This window comes from Phasianus colchicus, chromosome 32 (assembly GCF_987193195.1).
Source record: "Phasianus colchicus chromosome 32, bPhaCol1.hap1.1, whole genome shotgun sequence".
Taxonomy (NCBI): domain Eukaryota; kingdom Metazoa; phylum Chordata; class Aves; order Galliformes; family Phasianidae; genus Phasianus; species Phasianus colchicus.
The window spans coordinates 1,987,600-2,015,409 of NC_143467.1; the positions used below are offsets into that span (position 1 = coordinate 1,987,600).

Sequence of the window (27,810 nt, forward strand, 5' to 3'; positions counted from 1 at the left end):
GCTGCCTCATAGCCACGCCTAGCCCTATATCTACCCCATAACAGACCCCATAGCTGACCCTATAAGTGACCCTATAACCGACCCTATAGCTGACCCTATAACCCCGCAGAAGCTGCAGCAGGAGCTGGAGTTCCTGGAGGTGCAGGAGGACCAACCCAACCCCATTGCTGCTCCATAGCCACTTTCTGCCCTATATCTACCCCATAACCGACCCCATAGCTGACCCTATAAGTGACCCTATAACCGACCCTATAGCTGACCCTATAACCCCGCAGAAGCTGCAGCAGGAGCTGGAGTTCCTGGAGGTGCAGGAGGACCAACCCAACCCCATCGCTGCTCCATAGCCACTTTCTGCCCTATATCGACCCCATAACCGACCCCATAGCTGACCCTATAAGTGACCCTATAGCTGACCCTATAGCTGACCCTATAACCGACCCTATAACCCCGCAGAAGCTGCAGCAGGAGCTGGAGTTCCTGGAGGTGCAGGAGGACCAACCCAACCCCATTGCTGCCTCATAGCCACGCCTAGCCCTATATCTACCCCATAACAGACCCCATAGCTGACCCTATAACCGACCCTATAAGTGACCCTATAACCAACCCTATAACCGACCGTATAACCCCGCAGAAGCTGCAGCAGGAGCTGGAGTTCCTGGAGGTGCAGGAGGACCAACCCAACCCCATCGCTGCTCCATAGCTGCCCTATATCCACTTCTAGCCCTATATCTACCCTATAACCGACCCTATAAGTGACCCTATAAATGACCCCATAGCTGACCCTATAACCGACCCTATAACCCCGCAGAAGCTGCAGCAGGAGCTGGAGTTCCTGGAGGTGCAGGAGGACCAACCCAACCCCATCGCTGCTCCATAGCCACTTTCTGCCCTATATCTACCCCATAACCGACCCCATAACCGACCCCATAGCTGACCCTATAAATGACCCTATAGCTGACCCTATAACCGACCCTATAACCCCGCAGAAGCTGCAGCAGGAGCTGGAGTTCCTGGAGGTGCAGGAGGACCAACCCAACCCCATCACTGCTCCATAGCTGCCCTATATCCACTCCTAGCCCTATATCTACCCTATAGCCGACCCCATAGCTGACCCTATAAGTGACCCTATAGCTGACCCTATAACCGACCCTATAACCGACCCTATAACCCCGCAGAAGCTGCAGCAGGAGCTGGAGTTCCTGGAGGTGCAGGAGGACCAACCCAACCCCATCGCTGCTCCATAGCCACTTTCTGCCCTATATCTACCCCATAACCGACCCCATAACCGACCCCATAGCTGACCCTATAAGTGACCCTATAGCTGACCCTATAACCGACCCTATAACCGACCCTATAATCCCGCAGAAGCTGCAGCAGGAGCTGGAGTTCCTGGAGGTGCAGGAGGACCAACCCAACCCCATCGCTGCTCCATAGCCACTTTCTGCCCTATATCTACCCCATAACCGACCCCATAGCTGACCCTATAAGTGACCCTATAGCTGACCCTATAGCTGACCCTATAACCGACCCTATAACCCCGCAGAAGCTGCAGCAGGAGCTGGAGTTCCTGGAGGTGCAGGAGGACCAACCCAACCCCATCGCTGCTCCATAGCCACTTTCTGCCCTATATCTACCTCATAACCGACCCCATAGCTGACCCTATAAGTGACCCTATAACCGACCCTATAACTGACCCTATAACCCCGCAGAAGCTGCAGCAGGAGCTGGAGTTCCTGGAGGTGCAGGAGGACCAACCCAACCCCATCGCTGCTCCATAGCAACTCCTAGCCCTATATCTATCCCCATAACCGACCCCATAACCGACCCCATAGCTGACCCTATAAGTGACCCTATAGCTGACCCCATAGCTGACCCTATAACCGACCCTATAACCCCGCAGAAGCTGCAGCAGGAGCTGGAGTTCCTGGAGGTGCAGGAGGAATACATCAAAGACGAGCAGAAGAACCTGAAGAAGGAATTCCTGCACGCCCAGGAGGAGGTGAAGAGGATCCAAAGCATCCCGCTGGTTATAGGGCAGTTCCTGGAGGCCGTGGATCAGAACACGGCCATCGTGGGCTCCACCACGGGTATGGGGGATTTATGGGGTCAGGAAGGAAGGTTATAGGGTCAGGAGGGGGCTTATGGGGTCATGGGGACACTATGGGGTCAGGCGATGATAAACTGATGGGAGATGTGGATGCGGATGAGAGCGCGACTTTTGTAGGGTCCTGTATGGGTATGGGGTGGTTATGGGGTCAGGAAGGAAGGTTATGGGGTCAGGAGGGGGCTTATAGGGTCACGGGGACGCTATGGGATCAGGAGAGGGGGGTTATGGGGTCAGGGAGGCGTTATGGGGTCAGGAGATGCTGTAGGGATGGAGGAGGTGAAGAGGATCCAAAGCATCCCGCTGGTTATAGGGCAGTTCCTGGAGGCCGTGGATCAGAACACGGCCATCGTGGGCTCCACCACGGGTATGGGGGATTTATGGGGTCAGGAGGGGGGGTTATGGGGTCGGGAGGGGGGTTATAGGGTCAGGGAGGCGTTATGGGGTCAGGCGATGCTAAAGCGATGGGAGATGTGGATGTGGGTAAGAACAAAGGTACTCTGAGGTCCAGTATGAGTATGGGGGATTTATGGGGTCAGGAAGGAAGGTTATGGGGTCAGGAGGGGGTTTATAGGGTCACAGGGACACTATGGGGTCAGGAGAGGGGGCTTATGGGGTCAGGCAGGTGTTATGGGGTCAGGGGATGCTGTAGGGATGGGAGATGTGGATGTGGATCAGAGCGCGGCTTTTGTAGGGTCCTGTATGGGTATGGGGTGGTTATGGGGTCAGGAAGGAAGGTTATGGGGTCAGGAGGGGGTTTATAGGGTCACGAGGACACTATGGGGTCAGGAGAGGGTGGTTATAGGGTCAGGGAGGTGTTATGGGGTCAGGGGTTGCTGTAGGGATGGGAGATGTGGATGTGGATGAGAACAAAGGTACTCTGGGGTCCAGTATGGATATGGGGGATTTATGGGGTCAGGAAGGAAGGTTATGGGGTCAGGAGGGGGGCTTATAGGGTCACGGGGACACTATGGGGTCAGGAGAGGGGGTTATGGGGTCAGGGAGGCGTTATGGGGTCAGGAGATGCTGTAGGGATGGAGGAGGTGAAGAGGATCCAAAGCATCCCGCTGGTTATAGGGCAGTTCCTGGAGGCCGTGGATCAGAACACGGCCATCGTGGGCTCCACCACGGGTATGGGGGATTTATGGGGTCAGGAGGGGGGGTTATGGGGTCGGGAGGGGGGTTATAGGGTCAGGAAAGTGTTTTGGGGTCAGGGGATGCTAAACTGATGGGATATGTGGATGTGGGTAAGAACAAAGGTACTCTGAGGTCCAGTATGAGTATGGGGGATTTATGGGGTCAGGAAGGAAGGTTATGGGGTCAGGAGGGGGTTTATAGGGTCACAGGGACACTATGGGGTCAGGAGAGGGGGCTTATGGGGTCAGGCAGGTGTTATGGGGTCAGGGGATGCTGTAGGGATGGGAGATGTGGATGCGGATCAGAGCGCGGCTTTTGTAGGGTCCTGTATGGGTATGGGGTGGTTATGGGGTCAGGAAGGAAGGTTATGGGGTCAGGAGGGGGTTTATAGGGTCACCGGGACGCTATGGGGTCAGGAGAAGAGGGTTATGGGGTCAGGAGGGGGATTATAGGGTCAGGGAGGTGTTATGGGGTTCAGGCGATGCTAAAGTGATGGGAGATGTGGATGTGGATGAGAACAAAGCTACTCTGGGGTCCAGTATGGGTATGGGGGATTTATGGGGTCAGGAAGGAAGGTTATGGGGTCAGGAGGGGGCTTATAGGGTCACGGGGTCACTGTGGGGTCAGGCGAGGAGGGTTATGGGGTCAGGAAGGGGGTTATAGGGTCAGGAAAGTGTTGTGGGGTCAGGGGTTGCTGTAGGGATGGGAGATGTGGATGTGGATGTTATGGGTCCCCTTATGGGGTCTGTTTTTGGGGTCCCTTATGGGGCACTTATAGGGCCGTTTTGGGGCACTTATGGTTCCCTTTTAGGGTCACTTTTGGGGTCATTTTCGAGGTCTCTTATGGGTTCCCTTTTGGGTCACTGATGGGTTTCCATATGGGTCCCTTTTAGGGTCCCCTTTTGGGGTCTCTTTTGGGGTCATTTTGGGTCCCTTTATGGGTACCTTTTGGGGTTCCTTTTTGGGGTCCGTTTTTGGGGTCCCTTCTGGGGCACCTCTAGGTCACTTATAGGGCCGTTTTGGGGCATTTTGGGGGCACTTTTGGTTTCCCTTATGGGGTCCGTTTTTGGGTTCCCTTCTGGGGCACCTATAGGGCACTTATAGGACCGTTTTTGGGTCTGTTTTGGGGCATTTATAGGGCACTTATAGGGCCGTTTTGGGGCATTTTGGGGGCACTTTTGGTTTCCCTTATGGGGTCCGTTTTTGGGTTCCCTTCTGGGGCATCTCTAGGGCAGTTATAGGGCCGTTTTGGGGCATTTTTGGGGCACTTTTGGGGTCCCTTTTTGGGGCACTTTTGGGTTCCCTTCTGGGGCACCTATAGGGCACTTATAGGACCGTTTTTGGGTCTGTTTTGGGGCATTTATAGGGCACTTATAGGGCCGTTTTGGGTCCTTTTTGGGGCACTTCCGGGTCTCTTGTGGGGCTCCCTTTTGGGGTCCTTTTTTGGCACACTTATGGGTCCCTTTTGGGGTTCCTTTTTGGGGTCCGTTTTTGGGGTCCCTTCTGGGGCATCTCTAGGTCACTTATAGGGCCGTTTGGGGGCATTTTGGGGGCAATTTTGGGGTCCTTTTTTGGGGCACTTTTGGGTTCCCTTCTGGGGCATCTATAGGGCAGTTATAGGGCCGTTTTGGGGCATTTTTGGGGCACTTATGGGTCCCTTGTGGGGTTTCCTTGTTGGTTCCCTTCTGTGGCATCTCTAGAGCACTTATAGGGCCGTTTTGGGGCATTTTTGGGGCACTTTCAGGTTCCTTTATGGGGTCCGTTTTTGGGTTCCCTTCTGTGGCATCTCTAGGTCACTTATAGGGCCTTTTTGGGACACTTATGGGTCCCTTGTGGGGTTTCCTTGTGGGGTCCCTTCTGGGGCACCTATAGGGCAGTTATAGGGCCGTTTTTGGGGTCGTTTTTGGGGCAGGCTCCAATTACTACGTGCGCATCCTGAGCACCATCGACCGGGAGCTGCTGAAGCCCAACGCCTCGGTCGCCCTCCATAAACACAGCAACGCCCTGGTGGACGTCCTGCCCCCCGAGGCTGACAGCAGCATCATGATGCTCAGCTCCGGTGAGGGGGGGCTGGGAATTCGGGGGGGGGTCGGGGGAAATGGGGGGGGATATGGGGGTAATGGGGGGGGATATGGGGGAAATGGAGGGGATATGGGGGAAATGGGGGGGATATGGGGGAAATGGGGGGGGATATGGGGGAAATGGGGGGGAAATAGGGGGGGATTTGGGGAAATGGGGGAAATGGGGGGGAAATGGGGGGGAAATGGGGGGGATATGGGAGGAATGGGGGTAATGGGGGGGAAATAGGGGTAATGGGGGGGGATATGGGGGGGATATGGGGGTAATGGGGGGGGATATGGGGGGAATGGGGGGGGATATGGGGTTAATGGGGGGGAAATGGGGGAAATGGGGGGGAAATAGGGGAAATGGGGGGGATATGAGGGTAATGGGGGGGAAATGGGGGAAATGGGGGGGGATATGGGGGAAATGGGGGGGGATATGGGGGAAATGGGGGGGGATATGGGGGAAATGGGGGGGAAATAGGGGAAATGGGGGGGATATGGGGGTAATGGGGGGGGATATAGGGGAAATGGGGGGGGATATGGGGGAAATGGGGGAAATGGGGGGGAAATGGGGGAAATGGGGGGGATATGGGGGAAATGGGGGGGATATGGGGGTAATGGGAGGGGATATAGGGGAAATGGGGGGGGATATGGGGGAAATGGGGGGGGATATGGGGGAAATGGGGGGGAAATGGGGGAAATGGGGGGGATATGGGGGAAATGGGGGGGATATGGGGGTAATGGGGGGGGATATAGGGGAAATGGGGGGGGATATGGGGGTAATGGGGTGCCCCCCGAGGCTGACAGCAGCATCATGATGCTCAGCTCCGGTGAGGGGGGGCTGGGAATTCGGGGGGGGGTCGGGGGAAATGGGGGGGGAAAGTTGGAGGGGGATGGGGGGGGATATGGGGGGGAATATGGTGGAAAAATGGAGGGGAAAAATGAGGGGGGTTGGGGAAAAATTGGGGGGAGTCGTGGGGGGAAAAGTTGGGGAGGGATGGGGGGGGATATGGGGGAAATGGGGGGGGATATGGGGGGAATTGGGGGGGAAAATGTTGGGGATTGGGGGAATAATGGGGGAAATGGGGGGGAGTTGGGGGGGGAAAGTTGGAGGGGTTGGGGAAAAATGGGGGGGGGTGGGGAAAAGTTGGGGGGAGTCGTGGGGGGAAAAGTTGGGGAGGAATGGGGGGGGATATGGGGGTAATGGGGGGGGATATGGGGGAAATGGGGGGGGATATGGGGGAAATGGGGGGGAAATGGGGGAAATGGGGGGGATATGGGGGAAATGGGGGGGATATGGGGGTAATGGGGGGGGAATATGGGGGAAATGGGGGGGAATATGGGGGAAATGGGGGGGGATATGGGGTTAATGGGGGGGAAATAGGGGAAATGGGGGGGAAATGGGGGAAATGGGGGGGGATATGGGGGTAATGGGGGGGATATGGGGGAAATGGGGGGGATATGGGGGTAATGGGGTCCCCCCCCGAGGCTGACAGCAGCATCATGATGCTCAGCTCCGGTGAGGGGGGGCTGGGAATTCGGGGGGGGGTCGGGGGAAATGGCGGGGAGTCGGGGGGGGGAAAGTTGGAGGGGTTGGGGGGGGGTATGGGGGGAAATGGGGGGGGATATGGGGGGGATATGGGGGAAATGGGGGGGTAATGGGGGGGAAAAAGGGGAAATGGGAGGGGATATGGGGTAAATGGGGGGGATATGGGGGTAATGGGGGGGAAATACGGGTAATGGGGGGGATATGGGGGAAATGGGGGGGGATATGGGGGTAATGGGGGAGAAATAGGGGTAATGGGGGGGATATGGGGGAAATGGGGGTAATGGGGGGGAATATGGGGGAAATGGGGGGGATATGGGGGTAATGGGGGGGAAATGGGGGAAATGGGGGGGGGATATGGGGGAAATGGGGGGGAAATCGGGGGGGATATGGGGGTAATGGGGGGATATGGGGGAAATGGGGGGGGATATGGGGGAAATGGGGGGGGATATGGGGGAAATGGGGGGGATATCGGGGAAATGGGGGGGGATATGGGGGAAATGGGGGGGATATCGGGGAAATGGGGGGGGATATGGGGGTAATGGGGTGCCCCCCCGAGGCTGACAGCAGCATCATGATGCTCAGCTCCGGTGAGGGGGGGCTGGGAATTCGGGGGGGGGTCGGGGGAAATGGGGGGGAAAGTTGGAGGGGGATGGGGGGGGATATGGGGGGGAATATGGTGGAAAAATGGAGGGGAAAAATGAGGGGGGTTGGGGAAAAATTGGGGGGAGTCGTGGGGGGAAAAGTTGGGGAGGGATGGGGGGGGATATGGGGGAAATGGGGGGGGATATGGGGGGAATTGGGGGGGAAAATGTTGGGGATTGGGGGAATAATGGGGGAAATGGGGGGGAGTTGGGGGGGGAAAGTTGGAGGGGTTGGGGAAAAATGGGGGGGGTGGGGAAAAGTTGGGGGGAGTCGTGGGGGGAAAAGTTGGGGAGGAATGGGGGGGGATATGGGGGTAATGGGGGGGGATATGGGGGAAATGGGGGGGGATATGGGGGAAATGGGGGGGAAATGGGGGAAATGGGGTGGGATATGGGGGTAATGGGGTGCCCCCCGAGGCTGACAGCAGCATCATGATGCTCAGCTCCGGTGAGGGGGGGCTGGGAATTCGGGGGGGGGTCGGGGGAAATGGGGGGGGAAAGTTGGAGGGGGGTGGGGGGGGATATGGGGGGAAATGGGGGGGATTGGGGGAATAATGGGGGAAATGGGGGGGAGTTGGTGGGGGAAAGTTGGAGGGGGTTGGGGGGGGATATGGGGGGGGAATGGGGGAATAATGGGGGGAATATGGGGGGAATTGGGGGAATAATGGGGGGAGTCGGGGGGGGGAAAAGTTGGGGGGGGTGGGGGGGGATATGGGGGGAATTGGGGGGAAAATGTTGGGGATTGGGGGAATAATGGGGGAAATGGGGGGGAGTTGGGGGGGAAAGTTGGGGGGGTTGGGGGGAAAAATGGGGGGGATATGGGGGAATAATGGGGGAAATGGGGGGGAGTTGGGGGGGGAAAGTTGGGGGGGATGGGGGGGATATGGGGGGAGTCGGGGGGAAAAGTTCGGGGGGTTGGGGGGGAATCAGGTTGAAAAATGGGGAGAAATGGGGGAAAACTTTGGGAGGAATTGGGGGGAATATGAGGGAAAAGTGGGGGGAAATGGGGGGGGTTGGGGGGAAATGGGGGGGAAAATGGGGGGGGTTGGGGAAAAATTGGGGGGAGTCGTGGGGGAAAAGTTGGGGAGGAATGGGGGGGATATGGGGGGGTTTGGGGGGGGAAATGGGGGAAATGGGGGGGGATATGGGGGTAATGGGGGGGAAATGGGGGAAATGGGGGGGGATATGGGGGAAATGGGGGGGAAATGGGGGTAATGGGGGGGATATGGGGGAAATGGGGGGGGATATGGGGGAATAATGGGGGAAATGGGGGGGAGTTGGGGGGGGATATGGGGGTAATGGGGGGGGAAATAGGGGAAATGGGGGGGGATATGGGGGAAATGGGGGGGGATATGGGGGTAATGGGGGGAAATAGGGGTAATGGGGGGGGATATGGGGGTAATGGGGTCCCCCCCCGAGGCTGACAGCAGCATCATGATGCTCAGCTCCGGTGAGGGGGGGCTGGGAATTCGGGGGGGGGTCGGGGGAAATGGGGGGGAAAGTTGGAGGGGGGTGGGGGGGGATATGGGGGGGAAATGGGGGGAGATATGGGGGGAAAGATAGGGGGGAAATGGGGGGAGATATGGGGGGAAAGATAGGGGGGAAATGGGGGGATTGGGGGGAAATGGGGGGAAAAAATGAGGGGGGTGGGGGGAAATGGGGTGGAGTGTGGGGGGGGAAAGTTGGGGAGGAATGAGGGGGGATATGGGGGAAATGGGGGGGATATGGGGGAATAATGGGCGAAATGGGGGGGGAAGTTGGGGGGGTTGGGGGGGGATATCGGGGGGAATGGGGGAAAACTTGGGGGGGAATATGGGGGAAAAGTGGGGGGAAATGGGGGGGAGTCGGGGGGGAAAGTTGGAGGGGGATTGGGGAGGATATGGGGGGAATTGGGGGGGAATGGGGGAATAATGGGGGAAATGGGGGGGAGTTGGGGGGGGAAAGTTGGAGGGGGTTGGGGGGGGGATATGGGGGGAAAAATGGGGGGGATTGGGGGAATAATGGGGGAAATGGGGGGGAATATGGGGGGAAATGGAGGGGGTTGGGGGAAAATGGGGGGGAAAAATGGGGGGGGTTGGGGAAAAATTGGGGGGAGTCGTGGGGGGAAAGTTTGGGAGGGATGGGGGGGGATATGGGGGGGATTGGGGGGGAAATGGGGGAATAATGGGGGGGGATATGGGGGTAATGGGGGGGATATGGGGGTAATGGGGGGGAAATAGGGGAAATGGGGAAATAGGGGAAATGGGGGGGGATATGGGGGTAATGGGGAGGAAATAGGGGGGGGTTGGGGGGAAATGGGGGGGAAAAATGGGGGGGTGGGGAAAAATTGGGGTCTCCCCACCTTTGGGCTCTCCCCATTTTGGGATCCCCTCCCTTTGGGGTCTTCCTACCTTTAGGGTCTCCTATTTTGGGGTCTCTACCTTTGGGGTCTCCCCCCATTTTGGGGTCTCCCCATTTTGGGATCCCCCCCCATTTTGGGATCCCCCCCCATTTGGGATCCCCCATTTGGGATCTCCCCCCATTTGGGATCCCCCTCCATTTGGGCTCTCCCCATTTGGGATCCCCCCCCATTTTGGGGTCTTCCCCCCCCATTTGGGATCCCCGCCCCCATTTGGGGTCTCCGCCCCCCATTTGGGGTCTCCCCCCATTTAGGATCGCCCCCGATTTTGGGGTGCCCCCATTTGGGATCCCCCCCACATTTAGGGTCTCCCCCCATTTGGGATCCCCCCCATTTTGGGGTGCCCCCATTTGGGATCCCCCCCATTTAGGGTCTCTCCCCATTTGGGCTCCCCCCCATTTGGGCTCCCCTCCATTTGGGATCCCCCCCATTTTGGACCCCCCCCCATTTTGGACCCCCCCCCATTTTGGACCCCCCCCCATTTGGTTCCCCCCCCCATTTGGGATCCCCCCCCCCCATTTGTGACCCCCCCCATTTAGGGGTGCCCCCATTTGGGACCCCCCCATTTGGGACCCCCCCATTTGGGACCCCCCCCATTTGGGACCCCCCCCATTTGGGATCCGCCCCCCATTTAGGGGTGCCCCCATTTGGGACCCCCCCATTTGGGATCCCCCCATTTGGTTCCCCCCCCCCCATTTGGGCTCCCCCCCCCATTTAGGGGTGCCCCCATTTGGGATCCCCCCCCCCATTTGGGGACCCCCCCATTTGGGACCCCCCCCATTTAGGGTCTCTCCCCATTTGGGATCCCCCCCATTTTGGGATCCCCCCCCCCATTTGGGACCCCCCCATTTGGGACCCCCCCCATTTGGGATCCCCCCCCTTTAGGGTCTCCCCCCATTTGGGATTCTCCCCCATTTAGGGTCTGCCCCCATTTGGGATTCCCCCCCCCCCATTTGGGACCCCCCCCCATTGGGATCCCCCCCCCAATTGGGATCCCCCCCCCATTTGGGATCCCCCCCCATTTGTGACCCCCCCCATTTAGGGGTGCCCCCATTTGGGACCCCCCCATTTGGGATCCCCCCATTTGGTTCCCCCCCCCCATTTGGGCTCCCCCCCCATTTAGGGGTGCCCCCATTTGGGATCCCCCCCCCCATTTGGGACCCCCCCCATTTGGGACCCCCCCCATTTGGGCTCCCCCCCCATTTTGGGGTGCCCCCATTTGGGATCCCCCCCCCATTTGGGATCCCCTCCCATTTGGGACCCCCCCCATTTGGGATCCCACCCCCCATTTGGGATCCCCCCCATTTGGGACCCCCCCCCCCATTTGGTTCCCCCCCCCATTTAGGGGTGCCCCCATTTGGGACCCCCCCATTTGGGATCCCCCCCCCCCATTTGGTTCCCCCCCCCATTTGGTTCCCCCCCCCCATTTTGGGATCCCCCCCCCATTTGGGCTCACCCCATTTTGGGATCCCCCCCCATTTTGGGATACCCCCCCATTTGGGATCCCCCCCCATTTTGGGGTCTTCCCCCCGCCATTTTGGGACTGCCCCCCCATTTGGGACCCCCCCCATTTGGGCTCCCCCCCCATTTTGGACCCCCCCCCATTTTGGACCCCCGTCATTTGGGATTCCCCCCCCCCCCATTTGGGATCCCCCCATTTGGTTCCCCCCCCCATTTTGGGATTCCCCCCCCATTTGGGATCCCGCCCCCAATTGGGATCCCCCCCCCATTTGGTTCCCCCCCCCATTTGGTTCCCCCCCCCCATTTGGGATCCCCCCATTTGGTTCCCCCCCCCCATTTGGGATCCCCCCATTTGGGATCCCCCCCCCATTTGGGATCCCCGCCCCATTTGGGATCCCCTCCCATTTGTGTCTGCCCCCCATTTGGGACCCCCCCCATTTGGTTCCCCCCCCATTTGGGATCCCCCCCCCCATTTGGAATCCACCCCATTTTGGGATCCCCCCCCCATTTGGGATCCCCTCCCATTTGTGTCTGCCCCCCATTTGGGATCCTTCCCATTTGGGATCCCCCCCCCCCCATTTGGTCCCCCCCCCCCATTTGGTCCCCCCCCCCCATTTGGTTCCCCCCCCATTTTGGGGTGCCCCCATTTGGTTCCCCCCCCCCCCTTGCCCCCCCCCCAACGCTGCGCTGTGCTGCGGGCGCAGAGCAGAAGCCGGACGTGATGTACGCCGACATCGGCGGGATGGACATCCAGAAACAGGAGGTGCGCGAGGCCGTGGAGCTGCCGCTCACACACTTCGAGCTCTACAAGCAGGTGGGTTATAGGGTTTGTATGGGGTTTGTATGGGGGTTGTATGGGGTTATGGGGTGGAGCTGCCGCTCACGCACTTCGAGCTCTACAAGCAGGTGCTTATGGGGTTATGGGGTGTTATGGGGTTTGTATGGGGTTTGTATGGGGTTATGGGGTGTTATGGGGTTTGTATGGGGTTTGTATGGGGTTATGGGGTTATGGGGTTTGTATGGGGTTATGGGGTGGAGCTGCCGCTCACGCACTTCGAGCTCTACAAGCAGGTGGGTGTGGGGTGTTATGGGGTGTTATGGGGTTTGTATGGGGTTTGTATGGGGTTTGTATGGGGTTATGGGGTGGAGCTGCCGCTCACACACTTCGAGCTCTACAAGCAGGTGCTTATAGGGTGTTATGGGGTTTGTATGGGGTTTGTATGGGGTGTGTATGGGGTTTGTATGGGGTTATGGGGTGGAGCTGCCGCTCACGCACTTCGAGCTCTACAAGCAGGTGCTTATGGGGTTATGGGGTGTTATGGGGTTTCTATGGGGTTTGTATGGGGTTTGTATGGGGTTATGGGGTTTGTATGGGGTTATGGGGTGGAGCTGCCGCTCACACACTTCGAGCTCTACAAGCAGGTGGGTGTGGGGTTTGTATGGGGTTTGTATGGGGTTTGTATGGGGTTTGTATGGGGTTATGGGGTTTTTATGGGGTTTGTATGGGGTTTGTATGGGGTTATGGGGTTTGTATGGGGTTTGTATGGGGTTTGTATGGGGTTTGTATGGGGTTTGTATGGGGTTATGGGGTGGAGCTGCCGCTCACGCACTTCGAGCTCTACAAGCAGGTGGGTTATGGGGTTTGTATGGGGTTATGGGGTTTGTATGGGGTTATGGGGTGTTATGGGGTTTGTATGGGGTTTGTATGGGGTTATGGGGTTTGTATGGGGTTTGTATGGGGTTTGTATGGGGTTATGGGGTGGAGCTGCCGCTCACGCACTTCGAGCTCTACAAGCAGGTGCTTATAGGGTTTGTATGGGGTTTGTATGGGGTTTGTATGGGGTTTGTATGGGGTTTGTATGGGGTTTGTATGGGGTTATGGGGTTTGTATGGGGTTATGGGGTGGAGCTGCCGCTCACGCACTTCGAGCTCTACAAGCAGGTGGGTTATAGGGTCATTGGGGTTATGGGGTGTTATGGGGTTTGTATGGGGTTATGGGGTTTGTATGGGGTTTGTATGGGGTTTGTATGGGGTTTGTATGGGGTTATGGGGTTTGTATGGGGTTATGGGGTGTTATGGGGTTTGTATGGGGTTATGGGGTGGAGCTGCCGCTCACGCACTTCGAGCTCTACAAGCAGGTGGGTTATAGGGTGGTTATAGGGTTATGGGGTGTTATGGGGTTTGTATGGGGTTATGGGGTTTGTATGGGGTTATGGGGTGGAGCTGCCGCTCACACACTTCGAGCTCTACAAGCAGGTGCTTATGGGGTTATGGGGTGTTATGGGGTTTCTATGGGGTTTGTATGGGGTTTGTATGGGGTTATGGGGTTTGTATGGGGTTATGGGGTGGAGCTGCCGCTCACCCACTTCGAGCTCTACAAGCAGGTGCTTATAGGGTGATATGGGGTTTGTATGGGGTTTGTATGGGGTTATGGGGTTTGTATGGGGTTTGTATGGGGTTTGTATGGGGTTTGTATGGGGTTATGGGGTGGAGCTGCCGCTCACGCACTTCGAGCTCTACAAGCAGGTGGGGTCATTGGGGTTATGGGGTTTGTATGGGGTTTGTATGGGGTTTGTATGGGGTTATGGGGTTTGTATGGGGTTTGTATGGGGTTATGGGGTTTGTATGGGGTTTGTATGGGGTTATGGGGTTTGTATGGGGTTATGGGGTGGAGCTGCCGCTCACGCACTTCGAGCTCTACAAGCAGGTGGGGTCATTGGGGTTATGGGGTTTGTATGGGGTTTGTATGGGGTTTGTATGGGGTTATGGGGTTTGTATGGGGTTTGTATGGGGTTATGGGGTTTGTATGGGGTTTGTATGGGGTTATGGGGTTTGTATGGGGTTATGGGGTGGAGCTGCCGCTCACGCACTTCGAGCTCTACAAGCAGGTACTTATAGGGTGTTATGGGGTTTGTATGGGGTTTGTATGGGGTTATGGGGTTTGTATGGGGTTATGGGGTTTGTATGGGGTTTGTATGGGGTTATGGGGTTTGTATGGGGTTTCTATGGGGTTATGGGGTTTGTATGGGGTTTGTATGGGGTTATGGGGTTTGTATGGGGTTTGTATGGGGTTATGGGGTTTGTATGGGGTTATGGGGTGGAGCTGCCGCTCACGCACTTCGAGCTCTACAAGCAGGTGCTTATGGGGTGATATGGGGTTTGTATGGGGTTATGGGGTGTTATGGGGTTTGTATGGGGTTTGTATGGGGTTTGTATGGGGTTATGGGGTGGAGCTGCCGCTCACACACTTCGAGCTCTACAAGCAGGTACTTATGGGGTGTTATGGGGTTTGTATGGGGTTTGTATGGGGTTATGGGGTTTGTATGGGGTTTGTATGGGGTTATGGGGTTTGTATGGGGTTTGTATGGGGTTATGGGGTTATGGGGTTATGGGGTGGAGCTGCCGCTCACGCACTTCGAGCTCTACAAGCAGGTGGGTTATGGGGCTTTGTATGGGGTTATGGGGTTTGTATGGGGTTTGTATGGGGTTATGGGGTTTGTATGGGGTTTGTATGGGGTTATGGGGTTATGGGGTGGAGCTGCCGCTCACGCACTTCGAGCTCTACAAGCAGGTACTTATAGGGTGTTATGGGGTTTGTATGGGGTTTGTATGGGGTTATGGGGTTTGTATGGGGTTATGGGGTTTGTATGGGGTTTCTATGGGGTTATGGGGTTTGTATGGGGTTTGTATGGGGTTTGTATGGGGTTATGGGGTTTGTATGGGGTTATGGGGTGGAGCTGCCGCTCACGCACTTCGAGCTCTACAAGCAGGTGCTTATAGGGTGATATGGGGTTTGTATGGGGTTATGGGGTGTTATGGGGTTTGTATGGGGTTTGTATGGGGTTTGTATGGGGTTATGGGGTTTGTATGGGGTTTGTATGGGGTTTGTATGGGGTTTGTATGGGGTTATGGGGTTTGTATGGGGTTTGTATGGGGTTTGTATGGGGTTATGGGGTTTGTATGGGGTTATGGGGTGGAGCTGCCGCTCACGCACTTCGAGCTCTACAAGCAGGTGCTTATAGGGTGTTATGGGGTTTGTATGGGGTTTGTATGGGGTTTGTATGGGGTCATGGGGTTTGTATGGGGTTTGTATGGGGTTTGTATGGGGTTTGTATGGGGTTATGGGGTTTGTATGGGGTTTGTATGGGGTTTGTATGGGGTTTGTATGGGGTTATGGGGTGTTATGGGGTTTGTATGGGGTTTGTATGGGGTTATGGGGTGTTATGGGGTTTGTATGGGGTTATGGGGTGGAGCTGCCGCTCACGCACTTCGAGCTCTACAAGCAGGTACTTATAGGGTGTTATGGGGTTTGTATGGGGTTTGTATGGGGTTATGGGGTTTGTATGGGGTTATGGGGTTTGTATGGGGTTTCTATGGGGTTATGGGGTTTGTATGGGGGTATGGGGTTTGTATGGGGTTTGTATGGGGTTATGGGGTTTGTATGGGGTTATGGGGTGGAGCTGCCGCTCACGCACTTCGAGCTCTACAAGCAGGTGCTTATGGGGTGATATGGGGTTTGTATGGGGTTATGGGGTGTTATGGGGTTTGTATGGGGTTTGTATGGGGTTTGTATGGGGTTATGGGGTTTGTATGGGGTTTGTATGGGGTTTGTATGGGGTTTGTATGGGGTTTGTATGGGGTTATGGGGTTTGTATGGGGTTTGTATGGGGTTTGTATGGGGTTTGTATGGGGTTATGGGGTTTGTATGGGGTTATGGGGTGGAGCTGCCGCTCACGCACTTCGAGCTCTACAAGCAGGTGCTTATAGGGTGTTATGGGGTTTGTATGGGGTTTGTATGGGGTTTGTATGGGGTCATGGGGTTTGTATGGGGTTTGTATGGGGTTTGTATGGGGTTTGTATGGGGTTATGGGGTTTGTATGGGGTTTGTATGGGGTTTGTATGGGGTTTGTATGGGGTTATGGGGTGTTATGGGGTTTGTATGGGGTTTGTATGGGGTTATGGGGTGTTATGGGGTTTGTATGGGGTTATGGGGTGGAGCTGCCGCTCACGCACTTCGAGCTCTACAAGCAGGTAGGTTATGGGGTTTGTATAGGGTTTGTATGGGGTTTGTATGGGGTTTGTATGGGGTTTGTATGGGGTTATGGGGTTTGTATGGGGTTTGTATGGGGTTTGTATGGGGTTATGGGGTTTGTATGGGGTTTGTATGGGGTTATGGGGTGGAGCTGCCGCTCACGCACTTCGAGCTCTACAAGCAGGTACTTATAGGGTGTTATGGGGTGTTATGGGGTTTGTATGGGGTTTGTATGGGGTTTGTATGGGGTTTGTATGGGGTTATGGGGTGGAGCTGCCGCTCACGCACTTCGAGCTCTACAAGCAGGTGCTTATAGGGTTTGTATGGGGTTTGTATGGGGTTATGGGGTTATGGGGTTTGTATGGGGTTATGGGGTGTTATGGGGTTTGTATGGGGTTATGGGGTGGAGCTGCCGCTCACACACTTCGAGCTCTACAAGCAGGTGCTTATAGGGTGTTATGGGGTTTGTATGGGGTTTGTATGGGGTTTGTATGGGGTTTGTATGGGGTTATGGGGTTTGTATGGGGTTATGGGGTGGAGCTGCCGCTCACACACTTCGAGCTCTACAAGCAGGTGCTTATAGGGTGTTATGGGGTTTGTATGGGGTTTGTATGGGGTTTGTATGGGGTTTGTATGGGGTTATGGGGTGGAGCTGCCGCTCACGCACTTCGAGCTCTACAAGCAGGTGCTTATGGGGTTATGGGCTGTTATGGGGTTTCTATGGGGTTTGTATGGGGTTTGTATGGGGTTATGGGGTTTGTATGGGGTTTGTATGGGGTTATGGGGTTTGTATGGGGTTTGTATGGGGTTATGGGGTGGAGCTGCCGCTCACCCACTTCGAGCTCTACAAGCAGGTGCTTATAGGGTGATATGGGGTTTGTATGGGGTTTGTATGGGGTTATGGGGTGGAGCTGCCGCTCACGCACTTCGAGCTCTACAAGCAGGTGGGGTCATTGGGGTTATGGGGTTTGTATGGGGTTTGTATGGGGTTTGTATGGGGTTATGGGGTTTGTATGGGGTTTGTATGGGGTTATGGGGTTTGTATGGGGTTTGTATGGGGTTATGGGGTTTGTATGGGGTTTGTATGGGGTTTGTATGGGGTTTGTATGGGGTTATGGGGTTTGTATGGGGTTTGTATGGGGTTTGTATGGGGTTTGTATGGGGTTATGGGGTTTGTATGGGGTTATGGGGTTTGTATGGGGTTTGTATGGGGTTATGGGGTTTGTATGGGGTTTGTATGGGGTTTGTATGGGGTTTGTATGGGGTTTGTATGGGGTTATGGGGTGTTATGGGGTTTGTATGGGGTTTGTATGGGGTTATGGGGTGGAGCTGCCGCTCACGCACTTCGAGCTCTACAAGCAGGTACTTATAGGGTGTTATGGGGTTTGTATGGGGTTTGTATGGGGTTATGGGGTTTGTATGGGGTTATGGGGTTTGTATGGGGTTTCTATGGGGTTATGGGGTTTGTATGGGGTTTGTATGGGGTTATGGGGTTTGTATGGGGTTTGTATGGGGTTATGGGGTTTGTATGGGGTTATGGGGTGGAGCTGCCGCTCACGCACTTCGAGCTCTACAAGCAGGTGCTTATGGGGTGATATGGGGTTTGTATGGGGTTATGGGGTGTTATGGGGTTTGTATGGGGTTTGTATGGGGTTTGTATGGGGTTATGGGGTGGAGCTGCCGCTCACACACTTCGAGCTCTACAAGCAGGTACTTATGGGGTGTTATGGGGTTTGTATGGGGTTTGTATGGGGTTTGTATGGGGTTATGGGGTTTGTATGGGGTTTGTATGGGGTTATGGGGTTATGGGGTTATGGGGTGGAGCTGCCGCTCACGCACTTCGAGCTCTACAAGCAGGTGGGTTATGGGGCTTTGTATGGGGTTATGGGGTTTGTATGGGGTTATGGGGTGGAGCTGCCGCTCACGCACTTCGAGCTCTACAAGCAGGTGCTTATAGGGTGTTATGGGGTTTGTATGGGGTTTGTATGGGGTTTGTATGGGGTCATGGGGTTTGTATGGGGTTTGTATGGGGTTTGTATGGGGTTTGTATGGGGTTATGGGGTTTGTATGGGGTTTGTATGGGGTTTGTATGGGGTTTGTATGGGGTTTGTATGGGGTTATGGGGTGTTATGGGGTTTGTATGGGGTTTGTATGGGGTTATGGGGTGTTATGGGGTTTGTATGGGGTTATGGGGTGTTATGGGGTTTGTATGGGGTTATGGGGTTTGTATGGGGTTATGGGGTTTGTATGGGGTTATGGGGTTTGTATGGGGTTTGTATGGGGTTTGTATGGGGTTTGTATGGGGTTATGGGGTGGAGCTGCCGCTCACACACTTCGAGCTCTACAAGCAGGTGGGTTATGGGGTGTTATGGGGTTTGTATGGGGTTTGTATGGGGTTATGGGGTTTGTATGGGGTTATGGGGTGGAGCTGCCGCTCACGCACTTCGAGCTCTACAAGCAGGTGGGTTATGGGGTTTTTAGGGGGGTTATGGGGTCTTTGGGGGGGTTATGGTGCTATGGGGTGTTTGTGGGGCTTCTGGGGTCATGTGGTGTCTTTATGGGGTGGCTGCGGTGTCCTTATGGGGTCATGCGGTGTCCTTATGGGGTCACCATGGCATCCTTATGGGGTCATGTGCTGTCCTTATGGGGTCACCATGGTGTCCTTATGGGGTGGCTGCGGTGTCCTTATGGGGTCACCATGGCATCCTTATGGGGTCATGTGCTGTCCTTATGGGGTGGCTGCGGTGTCCTTGTGGGGTGGCTGCGCTGTCCTTATGGGGTCACCATGGCGTCCTTGTGGGGTGGCTGTGGTGTCCTTATGGGGTCACCATGGCGTCCTTATGGGGTCACGCGGTTTCCTTATGGGGTGGCTGCAGTGTCCTTGTGGGGTCACCATGGCGTCCTTATGGGGTCATGTGCTGTCCTTATGGGGTCTGTGTGGCGTCCTTATGGGGTCTGTGTGGTGTCCTTATGGGGTCTGTGTGGTGTCCTTATGGGGTGGCTGCGGTGTCCTTATGGGGTCACCATGGCGTCCTTATGGGGTCACACGGTGTCCTTATGGGGTCACCATGGCATCCTTATGGGGTCATGTGCTGTCCTTATGGGGTCATGTGCTGTCCTTATGGGGTCTCTGCGGTGTCCTTATGGGGTCGCCGCGTTGTCCTTATGAGGTCTCTGCGGTGTCCTTATGGGGTGGCTGCGGTGTCCTTGTGGGGTCACCATGGCATCCTTATGGGGTGGCTGCGGTGTCCTTATGGGGTGGCTGCGGTGTCCTTGTGGGGTCACCATGGCATCCTTATGGGGTGGCTGCGGTGTCCTTATGGGGTGGCTGCGGTGTCCTTGTGGGGTCACCATGGCATCCTTATGGGGTGGCTGCGGTGTCCTTATGGGGTCACCATGGCATCCTTATGGGGTCTCTGCGGTGTCCTTGTGGGGTCACCATGGCATCCTTATGGGGTCACGGGGTGTCCTTATGGGGTGGCTGCGGTGTCCTTATGGGGTCACCATGGCGTCCTTATGGGGTCACACGGTGTCCTTATGGGGTCACCATGGCATCCTTATGGGGTCACGCGGTTTCCTTATGGGGTGGCTGCAGTGTCCTTGTGGGGTCACCATGGCATCCTTATGGGGTCACACGGTGTCCTTATGGGGTGGCTGCGGTGTCCTTGTGGGGTGGCTGCGGTGTCCTTGTGGGGTCACCATGGCATCCTTATGGGGTCACACGGTGTCCTTATGGGGTAGCTGCGGTGTCCTTATGGGGTCACCATGGCATCCTTATGGGGTCATGTGCTGTCCTTATGGGGTCACCATGGTGTCCTTATGGGGTCATGTGCTGTCCTTATGGGGTGCCTGCGGTGTCCTTGTGGGGTCACCATGGCGTCCTTATGGGGTCACACGGTGTCCTTATGGGGTCGCAGATCGGGATCGACCCCCCTCGCGGGGTGCTGATGTACGGACCGCCGGGCTGCGGGAAAACCATGCTGGCCAAGGCCGTGGCGCATCACACCACCGGTGGGTACGGGGTTTTTGTGGGGTTTTTGTGGGGTTTCTGTGCGGGCGCTGTGGGGTCGGGGGCTATGGGGTCACTGTGGGGTCATTATGGGGTTGGTGGGGTATGGGATCACTATGGGGTCTTTGTGGGGTTGTGGAGGGGGTATGGGGTCACTGTGGGGTGGTGGAGGGGGTATGGGGTCACTATGGGGTTATGGTGGGGGTATGGGGTCACTATGGGGTCGCTGTGGGGTTGTGGAGGGGGTATGGGGTCACTGTGGGGTCATTATGGGGTTGGGGGAGTATGGGGTCACTATGGGGCCACTGTGGGGTGGTGGAGGGGGTATGGGGTCACTATGGGGTCGCTGTGGGGTTGTGGAGGGGGTATGGGGTCGCTGCGGGGTTGTGGAGGGGGTATGGGGTCACTATGGGGTCACTATGGGGTTGGGGGGGGTATGGGGTCATTATGGGGTTTTTGTGGGGTCGCTGTGGGGTTGGGGGGGGGTATGGGGTCACTGTGGGGTTGTGGAGGGGGTATGGGGTCACTATGGGGTCGCTGTGGGGTTGTGGAGGGGGTATGGGGTCACTATGGGGTCACTGTGGGGTTGTGGAGGGGGTATGGGGTCACTATGGGGTTATGGTGGGGGTATGGGGTCACTGTGGGGTGGTGCAGGGGGTATGGGATCACTATGGGGTCATTATGGGGTTGGTGGGGTATGGGGTCGCTGTGGGGTTATGGTGGGGGTATGGGGTCACTATGGGGTCTTTGTGGGGTTGTGGAGGGGGTATGGGGTCACTATGGGGTCATTATGGGGTTGGTGGGGTATGGGGTCACTGTGGGGTGGTGGAGGGGGTATGGGATCACTATGGGGCTTTTGTGGGGGCGCTGTGGGGTCGGGGGTGTATGGGGTCGCTGTGGGGTTGTGGAGGTGGTATGGGGTCACTGTGGGGTGGTGGAGGGGGTATGGGGTCACTATGGGGTCACTGTGGGGTTGTGGAGGGGCTATGGGGTCACTGTGGGGTTGTGGAGGGGGTATGGGATCACTATGGGGCTTTTGTGGGGGCGCTGTGGGGTCGGGGGTGTATGGGGTCGCTGTGGGGTGGTGGAGGGGGTATGGGGTCATTATGGGGTTGCTGTGGGGTTGTGGAGGGGGTATGGGGTCACTGTGGGGTGGTGGAGGGGGTTTGGGGTCATTATGGGGTCGCTGTGGGGTTGTGGAGGGGGTATGGGGTCGCTGTGGGGTTGTGAAGGGGGTATGGGGTCACTGGGGTGGTGGAGGGGGTATGGGGTCACTATGGGGTCATTATGGGGTTGGGGGGGTATGGAGTCACTATGGGGTCACTATGGGGTTGGGGGGGGTATGGGGTCTTTATGGGGTTTTTGTGGGGTCGCTGTGGGTTTGGGGGGGGTATGGGGTCACTATGGGGTCACTGTGGGGTGGTAGAGGGGGTATGGGGTCATTATGGGGTCACTGGGGTTGTGGAGGGGGTATGGGGTCACTGTGGGGTTATGGTGGGGGTATGGGGTCACTATGGGGTTGGAGGGCTATGGGGTCACTATGGGGTCACTATGGGGGGGGGGTATGAGGTCCTTATGGGATCACTATGGGGTCAGGGGGTTATGGGGTCTTAGGGGGTCTTATGGGGGGTTATGGGGTGGGTATGGGGTCTTTGGGGGGATTATGGGATCTTTGGGGTGGGTATGGGGTTATGGGGTTGTCATGGGATCTTTTGGGGGTTTATGGGGGTTATGGGACTCTTGGGGTGGGTATGGGGTCTTTGGGGGTCTTATGGAGTCTTTGGGGTGTATATGAGGTTATGGGGTGGGTCTGGGGTCTTTAGGGGGGTTATGGGATCTTTGGGGTGGGTATGGGGTCTTTGGGGGTCTTATGGAGTCTTTGGGGGTATTATGGGGTTTATGGGACCTTTGGGGATTTTTTGGGGGTTCTGGGGTCTTTGGGGGTCTTATTTGGTGTTATAGGGTCTTTGGGGTGGGTTTGGGAGTCTTTGGGGTGGGTTATGGGGTCTTTGGGGGGTCTTATGGGGTTTATGGGACCTTTGGGGATTTTGGGGGCTTATGGGGTCTTTGGGGGTCTTATTTGGTATTATGGGATCTTTGGGGTGGGTATGGGGTCTTCAGGGGGATTATTTGGGGTTGTAGGGTCTTTGGGGTGGTTATGGGGTGGGTCTGGGGTCTTCAGGGGGGTTTATGGGATCTTTGGGGTGGGTATGGGGTCTTTAGGGCAGTTATGGGATCTTTGGGGTGGGTATGGGGTCTTTGGGGTGGGTTATGGGATCTTTGGGGTGTATATGGGGTTATGGGCTGGGTCTGGGGTCTTTGGGGGTCTTATGGGGTTTTTGGGAGGTCTTATAGGGTTTATGGGACCTTTGGGGATTTTTTTGGGGTTCTGGGGTCTTTTAGGGTCTTATTTGGGGTTATGGGATCTTTACGGGGGTTGTAGGGTCTTTGGGGTGGGTATGGGATCTTTGGGGGGGTCTTATGGGGTTTATGGGGTCTTTGGGGATCTTTGTGGGGGTTACGGGGTCTTTGGGGTGGGTATGGGGTCTTTGGGGGTCTTATGGGATCTTTGGGGGAGTCTTATGGTGTTTCTGGGACCTTTGGGGATTTTTTTGGGGTTTTGGGGTCTTTTGGGGTCTTATTTGGTGTTATAGGGTCTTTGGGGTGGGTATGGGGTCTTTGGGAGGTCTTATGGGGTTTATGGGACCTTTGGGGATTTTTGGGGCTTATGGGGTCTTTGGGGGTCTTATTTGGTATTATGGGGTCTTTGGGGTGGTTATGGGGTCTTTGAGGGGATTATTTGGGGTTATGGGGTGGGTATGGGGTCTTTAGGGGGGTTATGGGATCTTTGGGGTGGGTATGGGGTCTTTAGGGCAGTTATGGGATCTTTGGGGTGGGTATGGGGTCTTTAGGGGGGTTATGGGATCTTTGGGGTGTATATGAGGTTATGGGCTGGGTCTGGGGTCTTTAGCGGGGTTATGGGATCTTTGGGGTGGGTATGGGGTCTTTGGGGGTCTTATGGGGTCTTATGGGGTCTTTGGGGGAGTCTTATGGGGTTTATGGGACCTTTGGGGATTTTTGGGGGGTTATGGGGTCTTTTGGGGTCTTATTTGGGGTTATGGGATCTTTGGGGTGGGTATGGGGTCTTTGAGGGGATTATTTGGGGTTGTAGGGTCTTTGGGGTGGGTATGGGATCTTTGGGGGGTCTTATGGGGTTTATGGGGTCTTTGGGGATCTTTGTGGGGGTTACGGGGTCTTTGGGGTGGGTATGGGGTCTTTGGGGGTCTTATGGGATCTTCGGGGGAGTCTTATGGTGTTTCTGGGACCTTTGGGGATTTTTTTGGGGGGGTTTTGGGGTCTTTCTGAATCACACCAAGGTTACGGGACCCTTTGGGATGATACGGGATGTCTATTAGGGGTTTTTAGGGTTGACCCTTTCTTTCTCCCTCCCCACCCCCCCCCCAGCTGCCTTTATCCGGGTGGTGGGCTCGGAGTTCGTGCAGAAATATTTGGGGGAGGGTCCTCGCATGGTGAGGGACGTCTTCAGGTTGGCCAAGGAAAACGCGCCCGCCATCATCTTCATCGACGAGATCGACGCCATCGCCACCAAGCGCTTCGACGCGCAGACCGGAGGTGGGGACCCCAAAGTGGGGAGGGAGGGGGGAAAGATCCCCCCACCCCCAAATTTGGGAGCCCAAAAAGGGGGGGGGCGCTGAATGGTGTCTGAAAGGGGAGGCAATGGGAGAGCGGATGGGGTGGAAGGAGGGATCACAAATGGGGCGGAAAAGGGGTGGGAAAAGGACGGGCGGTGGGGAACTGAAATGGGGCGCAATGGGGTCCGAAATGGACCCCAAAAGGGGCACCGAAATGGGGCAACAGTGGGACCCCAAAAGGGGCACCGAAATGGGGCAACAATGGGACCCCAAATGGGGCACCGAAAGGACCCAAAGTTGGGGAGGGGGAGACCCCAAATGGGGCTCAAAATGGACCCCAAATTGGGACCCCCAAGTTGGGGAGGGGGAGAGCCCAAATGGGGCTCAAAAGGGACCCCAAATGGGGGAGGGGGAGACCCCAAATGGGGCAGAAAAGGGATCCCAAATGGGGCAGCGAAAGGGGTGGGAAAAGGACCGGCGGTGGGGAACTGAAATGGGGCGCAATGGGATCCGAAATGGGGCACAAAGGGACCCCAAAAGGGGCACCGAAATGGGGCAACAGTGGGACCCCAAAAGGGACCCCAAAAGGGGCACCGAAATGGGGCAACAATGGGACCCCAAAAGGGACTCCAAAGGGGGCACTGGAAGGACCCAAAGTTGGGGAGGGGGAGACCCCAAATGGGGCTCAAAATGGACCCCAGAGTGGGACCCCCAAGTTGGGGAGGGGGAGACCCCAAATGGGGCAACAATGGGACCCCAAATGGGGCACCGAAAGGACCCAAAGGTGTGGAGGGGGAGACCCCAAATGGGGCAGAAAAGGGATCCCAAATGGGGCAGCGAAAGGGGTGGGAAAAGGACCCCTGGTGGGGCACCGAAATGGGGGCAAAGGGATCCTAAATAGGACCCCAAAAGGGGCTCAAAGGACCCTAAATGAGACCCCAAATGGGGCTCAAAAGGGACCCAAATGGGGCACTGAAAGGGACCCCCAAGTTGGGGAAGGGGAGACCCCAAATGGGGCAGCAAAAGGGGTGGCAAAAGGACCCCCGGTGGGGCACCGAAATGGGGCACAAAGGGATCCTAAATGGGACCCCAAAAGGGGGGGCGCTGAAAGGTGTCTGAAAGGGGAGGCAATGGGAGAGCGAATGGGGTGGAAGGAGGGATCACAAATGGGGCAGAAAAGGGGTGGGAAAAGGACCGGCGGTGGGGAACTGAAATGGGGCGCAATGGGGTCCTAAATGGACCCCAAAAGGGGCACAATGGGACCCCAAAAGGGGCACCGAAATGGGGCAACAGTGGGACCCCAAAAGGGACCCCAAAAGGGGCACCGAAATGGGGCAACAATGGGACCCCAAAAGGGACTCCAAAGGGGGCACTGGAAGGACCCAAAGTTGGGGAGGGGGAGACCCCAAATGTGGCACCAAAAGGGATCCCAAATGGGGCACCGAAAGGACCCAAAGTGGGACCCCAAAGTTGGGGAGGGGGAGACCCCAAATGGGGCTCAAAAGGGACCCCAAATGGGGCACTGAAACGGACCCCCAAGTTGGGGAAGGGGAGACCCCAAATGGGGCAGCAAAAGGGGTGGCAAAAGGACCCCCGGTGGGGCACCGAAATGGGGCACAAAGGGATCCTAAATGGGACCCCAAAAGGGGGGGCGCTGAAAGGTGTCTGAAAGGGGAGGCAATGGGAGAGCGAATGGGGTGGAAGGAGGGATCCCAAATGGGGCAGAAAAGGGGTGGGGAAAGGACCGGCAGTGGGGAACTGAAATGGGGCGCAATGGGGTCCTAAATGGACCCCAAAAGGGGCTCAAAAGGGACCCCAAAGTGGGACCCCAAAAGGGACTCAAAAGGGACCCCAAATGGGGCAGCGAAAGGGGTGGGAAAAGGACCCCCGGTGGGGTACCGAAATGGGGGCAAAGGGATCCTAAATAGGACCCCAAAAGGGGCTCAAAGGACCCTAAATGAGACCCCAAATGGGGCTCAAAAGGGACCCAAATGGGGCACTGAAAGGGACCCCCAAGTTGGGGAAGGGGAGACCCCAAATGGGGCAGCAAAAGGGGTGGCAAAAGGACCCCCGGTGGGGCACCGAAATGGGGCACAAAGGGATCCTAAATGGGAGCCCAAAAGGGGGGGCGCTGAAAGGTGTCTGAAAGGGGAGGCAATGGGAGAGCGGATGGGGTGGAAGGAGGGATCCCAAATGGGGCAGAAAAGGGGTGGGAAAAGGACCGGCGGTGGGGAACTGAAATGGGGCGCAATGGGGTCCTAAATAGGACCCCAAAAGGGGCTCAAAAGGGACCCCAAAGTGGGACCCCCAAGTTGGGGAGGGGGAGACCCCAAATGGGGCACAAAGGGACCCCAAATGGGGCAGAAAAGGGGTGGGAAAAGGACCGGCAGTGGGGAACTGAAATGGGGCGCAATGGGATCCGAAATGGGGCACAAAGGGACCCCAAAGGGGGCACCGAAATGGGGCAACAGTGGGACCCCAAAAGGGACCCCAAAGGGGGCACCGGAAGGACCCAAAGTTGGGGAGGGGGAGACCCCAAATGGGGCTCAAAAGGGACCCCAAAAGGGGCACCGAAAGGACCCAAAGTGGGACCCCAAAGTTGGGGAGGGGGAGACCCCAAATGGGGCTCAAAAGGGACCCCAAATGGGGCAGAAAAGGGGTGGGAAAAGGACTGGCGGTGGGGAACTGAAATGGGGCGCAATGGGATCCGAAATGGGGCACAAAGGGACCCCAAAAGGGGCACTGAAATGGGGCAACAATGGGACCCCAAAAGGGACCCCGAAAGGGGCACCGAAAGGGGCACCGAAGTGGGGCAACAATGAGACCCCAAAGGGGGCACCGAAACGACCCAAAGTTGGGGAGGGGGAGACCCCAAATGCGGCTCAAAAGGGACCCCAAAGTGGGACCCCCAAGTTGGGGAGGGGGAGACCCCAAATGGGGCTCAAAAGGGACCCCAAATAGGACCCCGAAAGGGGTGGGAAAAGGACCGGCGGTGGGGAACTGAAATGGGGCGCAATGGGGTCCTAAATAGGACCCCGAAAGGGGCTCAAAAGGGACCCCAAAGTGGGACCCCAAAAGGGGCTCAAAAGGGACCCCAAATGGGGCAGCGAAAGGGGTGGGAAAAGGACCCCTGGTGGGGTACCGAAATGGGGCGCAAAGGGATCCTAAATAGGACCCCAAAAGGGGCTCAAAAGACCCTAAATGAGACCCCAAAAGGGGCTCAAAAGGGAGCCCAAATGGGGCCCTGAAACGGACCCCTAAGTTGGGGAAGGGGAGACCCCAAATGGGGCAGCAAAAGGGGTGGCAAAAGGACCCCCGGTGGGGCACCGAAATGGGGCACAAAGGGATCCTAAATAGGACCCCAAAAGGGGTACAAAGGGACCCCAAAAGGGGCACCAAAATGGGGCAACAATGGGACCCCAAAAGGGACTCCAAAGGGGGCACTGAAAGGACCCAAAGTTGGGGAGGGGGAGACCCCAAATGGGGCACCGAAAGGACCCAAAGTGGGACCCCAAAGTTGTCCCTATGTTATGGGATGGCTTTGGGATTGGGGTTGGGGACCCTTGGAGGACCTCCTTGGAGGACCATCTGGGAGGACCTCCCGTCGTCCCCCGGGTGCCACCGCTGTCCCCCCCCCGTGTCCCCACAGCCGACCGCGAGGTGCAGCGGATCCTCCTGGAGCTCCTCAACCAGATGGACGGCTTCGACCAGAACGTCAACGTCAAGGTGGGGCCCCATGGCCACCTCCTGTCACCTCCCTGTC

General features: G+C 56.8%; 1 protein-coding gene across 2 annotated transcripts in view; it reads left to right on the forward strand.

Moving 5' to 3' along the window:
• Positions 1–27,810, forward strand: part of PSMC4 (proteasome 26S subunit, ATPase 4) — a 44,798-nt gene that overhangs the window by 11,138 nt on the left and 5,850 nt on the right. Inside the window, exons 3-8 of one of the 2 annotated variants that reach the window (XM_090128210.1) lie at positions 1,901–2,087; positions 5,154–5,300; positions 12,058–12,167; positions 20,303–20,396; positions 23,860–24,027; positions 27,697–27,773. In XM_090128210.1, coding sequence (XP_089984336.1) covers positions 1,901–2,087; positions 5,154–5,300; positions 12,058–12,167; positions 20,303–20,396; positions 23,860–24,027; positions 27,697–27,773 — 783 coding nt within the window. Of the gene's footprint in view, positions 1–1,900; positions 2,088–3,109; positions 3,236–5,153; positions 5,301–12,057; positions 12,168–20,302; positions 20,397–23,859; positions 24,028–27,696; positions 27,774–27,810 lie in introns of those variants that run through there. The other variant, XM_090128209.1, reaches the window with a different exon arrangement.